General features: G+C 51.9%; 1 protein-coding gene across 1 annotated transcript; it reads left to right on the plus strand.

The window, feature by feature from the left end:
* Window positions 1-5,337: 5,337 nt before the first annotated feature.
* Window positions 5,338-7,114, plus strand: LOC113014792 (uncharacterized). The gene is made up of 2 exons (XM_026156525.1): window positions 5,338-6,635; window positions 7,047-7,114. The coding sequence occupies exon 1, from the start codon at window positions 5,395-5,397 to the stop codon at window positions 6,379-6,381; it is 987 nt and encodes a 328-aa protein (XP_026012310.1). The 5' UTR covers window positions 5,338-5,394; the 3' UTR covers window positions 6,382-6,635; window positions 7,047-7,114.
* Window positions 7,115-8,136: the final 1,022 nt, after the last annotated feature.

The following is an 8,136-nucleotide window of genomic DNA, read 5'->3' on the forward strand; positions in this document are numbered from 1 at the left end:
GCAAAACGGCGGTCCTTCGCTTGCCAAACCAGCTCTCGGGGTCAGTGAGAGTGACAGTTTCATGTACATGCAGCCCCCCCAGTGGCCAGCTCACACCAGCCCAGGCTTTTTACAAAGCACTGGGAATCATCCTCATTCCACCCAGCCCATCCACCTCACAGCAGGAGCAGCCACTTCAGAGCTGCCTCATATCACCGTCCGCTTCCCCGGCCGCTCTCGCCCCTTCTCCCAGGCGGAAGCGACGTCCGCACGGCCGTTAGTTACCGGCGGATTCCGTGAGTCAGGAGCGCAGTGTTTTTTCTGCTCCATCTGAGCGTGCATTCATGAACACTCTGTCAGTTATTCCTGAATCTAGTAATTCAATACCAGTCAACTCAGGGTTATTCAAATTTGAAAAGAGTAATCCGGAAACGGTTAATTCTTTGTCTGATACTCCAAGGTCCGTTAACACTCGCTCTGAGGATCTAGAGGACTGCTTTCATTCTGCCTCTTCCGAGTCCTGTGTTATGCCAACCCGGACTTTCAAACCGAAATCTGGAAATAAGAAAGACTATCTACCAGAAGCTCAGTTAGCCGCCCGGCCAGAAGCTCAGTTAGCCGCCCGGCCAGAAGCTCAGTTAGCCGCCCGGCCAGAAGCTCAGTTAGCCGCCCGGCCAGAAGCTCAGTCGCCACCTCCACCACCGTTGTCATCACAACCATTATGTCAGTCACCCTTAGTCCAGCCTCCTGTTCAGCAGCCGCTAGCCCGGCATCCTGTATCAATTGCTCCACCTGTAAAACAATACAAGTCAATTCAACCCGAAAAACACCATTCCTCGCCCGTCCATTCCAAGCAGAGGGACACACCTAATAATAATGTCAACACTCCTCAAAGGCTGGCCAGTTCTGAAACTGAGGTGCACTCCAGGGCCTCCCCAGAGGCTGGGTTTCAGCCCCCAGCAGACTCCGGACCCCTGGAGGTTAAGAAGCCAGCTGAGGGCCGCACCCAGCTGTCGCTGCCTGAGCAGCGTCGACGCTCTATGCAGCTGCAGCCTGCTATGTGTTTGCAGCCTGCTATGTGTTTGCAGCCTGCTATGTGTTTGCAGCCTGCTATGTGTCCTGCAGCCTGCTATGTGTCCTGTCCCTGCCAGAGGCCCGTGTGCCTGCTGGTCCTGTCCTGTGCCTGCCAGAGGCCCGTGTGCCTGCTGGTCCTGTTCTGTGCCTGCCAGAGGCCCGTGTGCCTGCTGGTTCTGTCCTGTGTGTTCCAGGGGCCCCTGTGCCCACTGGTCCTGAGACTGTTCTCACTGGAGGGCCCGAGTAGCCCGTCCAGCCTTTTGCATCATCAGCTGGGGGGCCCGAGGAGCCCGTCCAGCCTCCTTCCTCGTCAGCTGGGGGGCCCGAGGAGCCCGTCCAGCCTCCTTTCTCGTCAGCTGGGGGGCCCGAGGAGCCCATCCAGCCACCAGCTGCTCCACCAGCAGCCTCATCCACGCTTGCAGCAGCAGTTTCATCCATGCCGCCACCTGCTGCAGCGCCTCCGTCTGCATCCTCCACGCCGTCGCCTGGTCCGGATTCAGCATCCTCAGCGTCGCCTGGTCCAGCGCCTGCTTCGGCTTCATCCGCTTCACCTGGTCCAGCCACTGCTTCATCCTCGCCTGGTCCAGCCTCCGTGTCTTCATCCTCGTCTGGTCCAGCTCCCGCATCACCTGCAGTGGCCTCCTCCTCAGCTTCAGCTGCTTCGCCTGGTCCAGCTTCAGCATCCTCATCAGCTGCTTCGCCTGGTCCAGCTTCAGCATCCTCATCAGCTGCTTCGCCTGGTCCAGCTTCAGCATCCTCATCAGCTGCTTTGCCTGGTCCAGCTTCAGCATCCTCATCAGCTGCTTTGCCTGGTCCAGCTTCCGCATCTTCATCAGCTGCTGCCTCGCCTGGTCCAGCCTCTGCTTCTGCTTCAGCCTCGCCTGGTCCGGCCTCCGCTTCTGCTTCAGCCTCGCCTGGTCCGGCCTCCGCATCCTCATCAGCCTCGCCTGGTCCGGCCTCCGCATCCTCATCATCCTCGTCTGGTCCGGCCTCCGTGTCTTCATCCTCATCAGCATCGCCTGGTCCAGCTTCTGCTTCAGCGTCCTCATCCGCCTCGTCTGGTCCAGCCTCAGCTTCCGCCTCGTCTGGTCCAGCCTCCGCTTCGCCTGGGGCTGCAGGGGCCACGCAGCCTTCAGGTCCCCTACTACCACCTCCACATCGTCGGTCATCTGCCAGGCCGCTTGTTGGGCATCTCCGCCACCGTGGACGCCCTCCTGAATGCCGCCACTGCCTTCTGCGTGGCCGGCCTCCGGACTTGTTTCCACGCCGCTGTTGCCGTCCGCACGGTCGGCCCCCAGAACTGTTTCCACGCCGCTGTTGCCGTGCCAGGACAGAAGGAAACAACGCTGGCATGGCTGCAAAGGAGGAAAGCTGCCTAACCAGTTCGGCTTCGGGCTCACTCTACCTTGATCGCCATGGGGCCGGCAATCGTGTCATGCTGAAGATTGTACCTGTGCTTTTGAGCCATGGAGAGCGGACTCTAGACACCTATGCTATACTTGATGACGGTTCAGAGAGGACCATGCTGCTCCCTGCTGCTGCAAAGACTCTTGGTCTGGCAGGCATCCCGGAGGACCTGCCATTACGAACCGTCCACCAAGATATTCAGATGCTTCATGGACATACCGTATCCTTCAGTGTCTCTGCTGCTACCAACCCTGGATCCTACTACAAGATTGATGGAGCGTTTACAGCTGATCGTCTCAACTTAGCTCACCATACCTATCCTATCGACCAGCTGAGAAGGAAGTACAAATACCTGCATGGGATCCCGGTCCCTGCCCTGAAGGAAGCCAAGCCACTGCTTCTCATTGGTTCAGACCAGCCACACCTGATCACCCCCATAGAATCAGTCCGCCTCGGCCCACCTGGAGGCCCAGCAGCAGTCCACACCCGGCTTGGCTGGACCCTTCAAGGGCCAAGTCTTTTCATGGGGCGGCAGACCCAGCCTGTCCTATCCCTGTATACATCCGCCCAATCAGACGAGTTGCTCAAACATGTGGAGCGGCTCTGGCAGGTGGACGTGGTGCCTTACCAATCCGAGAAAGAGGTCACTCGGTCGAAACAGGATCAGCAGGCTGTGGCCCTGCTCGAGGCAAGAACAACTCGCAGGATGGTCGATGGAGTCTTCAGGTATGCTACACCTCTACTCCGTCACCCACAGATGCCGCCACTGAATGCACCAAAGGAATCAGTCATGCCCATGCTTCGAAGCACAGAAAGGCGCCTGTTAAAGGATCCCAGTCAGGCTGATGCCTACAGGGCAGAAATGCAGAAGCTGATCCAATCAGGAGCCGTGAAGGAAGTTACGCATGAGACTTCGCCCAAGGAGAACTGGTACATACCGCATCATCTTGTCAGTCATAACGGGAAGAATCGCCTGGTGTTTAACTGTTCCCATAAATACCTTGGACAGTCCCTGAACCAGTTCTTGTTGCCTGGCCCTACTCTTGGAGCTTCCCTGCTGGGGGTGCTGGTCAGGTTTCGTGAACACCCGATAGCTGTGAGTGGAGACATCAAGGGGATGTTCCATCAGGTACTGCTCCTCCCTGAAGACTGGCCCCTGTTGAAGTTCCTTTGGCGGGACTTAAAGGTGAATGAACCCCCTAAAATCTTCGAGTGGCAGATCCTGCCATTTGGGACAACTTCAAGCCCCTGCTGCGCCACCTTCGCCCTGCAACATCACGTGATGGAGCACACACAGCCTGACGACAGCCTGAGATTCTCCATCGAGAGGTGTTTCTACGTAGACAACTGCCTACAGAGTGTTGGCTCACTGGAAGAAGCGAGAGATCTGGTGGATCGGCTAAGAGAGTTGCTGAAATCAGCTGGCTTCGAGCTACGTCAGTGGGCTTGTAATGATCCAAGTGTCCTGAGCCATTTGCCTCCAGAAGCTAGATCACAGAGTCTGGATCTGTGGCTAGCCGAGGACAAATCCAACCCGCTAGAGACCACGCTCGGGCTCAGCTGGGACTGGAATTCCGACTCCTTGGGTTATAAGCACAGGCCCATGTCCTATGAGGTGCCAACCCTCAGAAACATCTATAGAGTCCTAGCCTCACAGTACGACCCTTTGGGCTATCTGTTACCCTTCACCACTCGGGCCAAGCTCCTCCTCAGGCAGTTATGGGATAAGAAGCATGGTTGGGACGACTCGAATCTTCCCTCCACCCTCCTGCAAGCTTGGTCTGACTGGGAGGTGGAGCTTTTTACCTCACCTTACCTTCCCACGTGCCTATGTTCCTGCCAGTGCTAACTTAAAAGGGGCCATCCGTGAGGTGCACATTTTTGGGGATGCTTCTGAGAAAGCTTATGGAGCGGTGTCTTATATGAGGACTGTAGAACAGGATGGGCAAGTTCACCTCACCTTCATCCTAGCTCGCTCCCGGGTAGCCCCAAAACGAGCTCTCTCTATTCCCCGCCTCGAGCTCTGCGGAGCTTTGCTGGCAGCGCAGCTGGCCAGTACCCTGAATAAGGAACTCACCTCAGCGATTGAAAGAACAGTCCTGTGGTCTGATTCGACCACTGTTCTTACCTGGTTGAGCTCACAGTCCTGCCGCTACAAGGTTTTTGTAGGAGCCAGGGTAGCTGAGATACAGGAGTTGACGGTACACTGTACCTGGCGCTACATAGACTCAGAGAGTAATCCAGCGGATGACTTGACGAGAGGGAAGGCTCTGGCCGAGCTCAAAGTGCCTAATCGGTGGTCGAATGGACCCCCCTTTCTGCTCAACAGTCCTGACACATGGCCAGAGAACCCGAGCTCCGAGCCCAGTAATGACGAACTTGAGCTCCGGAAAACAGTCTTCTGTGGAACCTCTATCACCTCCACACCTACCTGTCAGGATGGAATGGCGTGCAAGACTTGGCAGGAGCTCTTGGATGTTACTGTTAAAGAGCTTTGTGGTCAGGGACTCTCGACTGCGCCATCTAGGGCCGAGGACTATCAGAATGCTGAACAGGCCATCCTCCGGCAGGCTCAACAGGAGTCATTTCCTGAGGAGTGCAGATTGCTTTCAGAAAGGAAACCTGTCTCATCCAGAAGCCGCTTGCTTACCCTGGCACCTGAACTGGATACCTCAGTGGGCCTCATCAGAGTAGGGGGTCGGTTGCGACGCCTAGAAGGTCTTGACGGACCTATATTGCATCCGATTGTCTTGGATCCTTCACACCCTTTCACACGCCTGCTCATCCAGAAATATGATGTTGATCTGCATCATCCAGGCCCCAAACGGGTCTTCGCGGAGCTGCGGAGGTCTTACTGGAAGAGAGGCAATTCGCAAGCACCAGCGAACCTGTCCTGAGTGTCAGCGTTGGAGGGCACAACCCTCTGTTCCCAAGATGGCTGACCTTCCAGCTGCTCAGCTTAGACTGTACAAACCAGCCTTTTACTCAACCGGTGTTGACTGTTTCGGGCCTATGTTTGTGAAGGTAGGAAGACGTCATGAGAAACGCTGGGGAATCATTTTCAAGTGTATGACGACGAGGGCGGTACATCTTGATCTCCTAAGTAGCTTAGACGCGGATGCGTTCCTCATGGCCCTGAGGCGATTCATAGCCAGAAGAGGGACACCAGCAGAGTTATGGTCTGACTGTGGGACCAATTTCAAAGGGGGAGAACGAGAACTCAGAGAAGCCTTTGCCAACATGTCAGAGACATTGCAAGGGAGGCTCGCCCGTCAGAAGATCAGATTCCAGTTCAACCCCCCGGCAGCCCCACATTTCGGAGGTGTATGGGAGAGGGAAATCCGTTCAGTGAAGACAGCTCTGCGCACCTGTGTGGGTTCCCAACCTCTTCACGAGGAGGTACTCCGTACAGTTCTGCTGGAGGTTGAATTGATCCTTAACGCAAAGCCCTTAGGCTACGTTTCCACCGACGTAGCCGATGTGGACCTTGTGACACCCAATAGTCTCCTCATGGGGCGGCCTGATGGATCACTACCCCAGGTGGTCTACTCTGAGACAGAGAACCTCAGTCGGCGACGTTGGAGGCACTCACAGATTCTTGCTGATCAGTTCTGGGCAAGATTCATCAGGGAATACTTGCCTGGCTTACAGGCAAGGCAGAAGTGGCAGTCAACTCCTCCTGAACTTCTGGAAAAGGCAGTTATTATGGTTGCAGATCCACAGCTGCCTCGAGCCTTGTGGCCAATAGGCCATGTGATTAAGGTTCATCGTAGTGATGATGGACTTGTCCGATCTGCTGATGTGAACGTTAATGGACGTGTTTACACCAGACCAGTTGCTCGGTTGGTAGTTTTACCTGCCGTGCCATCGGAAGACAGCGATACTAAGCAGAATAGCAAGTCGCCTCCCTCAACTGATTAGGGAGCCTTTTTTCGGGGAGCAAATGTGTAACCACATTTGGGGGCGGCTGTATAAAAGGCTCTGGGATTTTATGTCTATGTTCTGCAATATTGTGTGGGGTGGAGTCGTAGGAAATGACGTAGGCAGAAGTTGGGGGTATCGCGATGCTACTCGAGAAGAGGAGATTTTTCTGTGTTAGTTCTGTTACCTCGTAAGCTGTGTTCCTGGTTGCCATCCTTCACGTGATGCTCCGAGTGTTAAGTTCATGACTGGAAGTAAGTTTCCTTAAATATGTTTATTTTCCAATTCTGATGTTGGCCGCGGCTTTAGTTACATTCTACCGCATTGTAGCACCGCATTTTTTCATCTCGTGACTCGAAGCATGTGCCGCCGGCCGCCGCCATTATGTAGTAATTTTATTCGGCCACACGATGGCGCCAAAGTCCTTTGTTTACAGTTAGAGTGGATGTTTCGGCTATGTATGACATTCTCACTGTGTTTAATTGTGTCCTTTCTGTGTTTGGAGCAAGAGATGTAAGATTGGCATAGTTCAAATTATATATGTCCTGTTATGTGTATATTCAGATGGATGTGTTGGTTTATTTCATGTAATCCTTTATATTTATCTTAGTGAAGCTGTTGCTGTATATATTTATATACTCATGGCAACTTGTTTGTTACTACAGACTGCTGGCAACACTGAGCATCTAGGTGGCAATAAAACAGCTGGCGGTGACAATCCAGCAAAGTGGAAGCCTGTTGTCCTCCTTCCTGTATCCTGACCGATACACCATCTTGTTAGCTGCTGAACCTAAAAGAACTAGCCCTCACCAAGTACTCCTCAACAGACAGCCTGGCTTGTTTTTTGTTGTTATGATATGTAATCTGAAATGGTAGTAAATTCCGCTACAAGTGTGGCCGGGGTTGATTTAAATGTTTTATTCAAGTGTTATAGTACTAACTGTAGATGGGATACAGTATGGGATACTGAACGTTATAGGCCCACTAAAAGTAATGAAATAAAGCAAGATAAAAATGATTTTACTGTAAACACATCAACTGCTTCATTATTTTTGGTTTTAAATAAACTTTTTGAAGTGTAACAACAAAGTAATGCAAAAACTGTAACTACAATTAAAATTATTTAACTTAAATAAACAGCGCCGAATTAATATGTTCTCCATATGGAAAATAAACAAAACTCATCAAAGACAGACAGTATTTTTTTTAAAAATCAACAAAGAAAAATAAAAAAAAATACTTGAAACAAGTAAAAACAAACCCCACCCACCCCCCCCCCCAACAACATAGTTTAGAATCAAATACAACACCGAAAAGTGTATAACTAATTAATCCATGCAAATAAATATTAACCATACACATTTTCTATCAAACGCCATGACCTTTGAATTCAGGTATAAAACGTTTTCTCTCAGAAGTTGATTTCAGTGCCGAAACATATTTTTGAAAATGTGACCCAGACTAGTGAGAACCACCAGGATCAAAGTTAAAGCTCAGTTTTACACAAACAAGAAAAAAGGACCTTGAATTGTAAGGTGACCTACCAGTTAAATGAGAAAAATCTAGTAACTAGCTAGCTACTTTGTTATTATAAACTACATTAAACCAGTTGTATGAAAATGATATTCAGACAGGGGTTTTCTTAACATTGTAGACTGCACCGCTGGAGACACGAGCTTAGAGCCTATAGTACAAATCACTACAACAACAGTACTTTGTTTACATAATACTGTGTTTCTGTACACCTTTATACCT

This window comes from Astatotilapia calliptera, chromosome 22, assembly GCF_900246225.1.
Source record: "Astatotilapia calliptera chromosome 22, fAstCal1.2, whole genome shotgun sequence".
NCBI classification, from domain to species: domain Eukaryota; kingdom Metazoa; phylum Chordata; class Actinopteri; order Cichliformes; family Cichlidae; genus Astatotilapia; species Astatotilapia calliptera.

Coding starts and splice junctions, on each gene's coding strand:
- LOC113014792 (XM_026156525.1), top strand. CDS start 5,395: ATGGCTGACCTTCCAGCTGCTCAGCTTAGACTGTACAAACCAGCCTTT.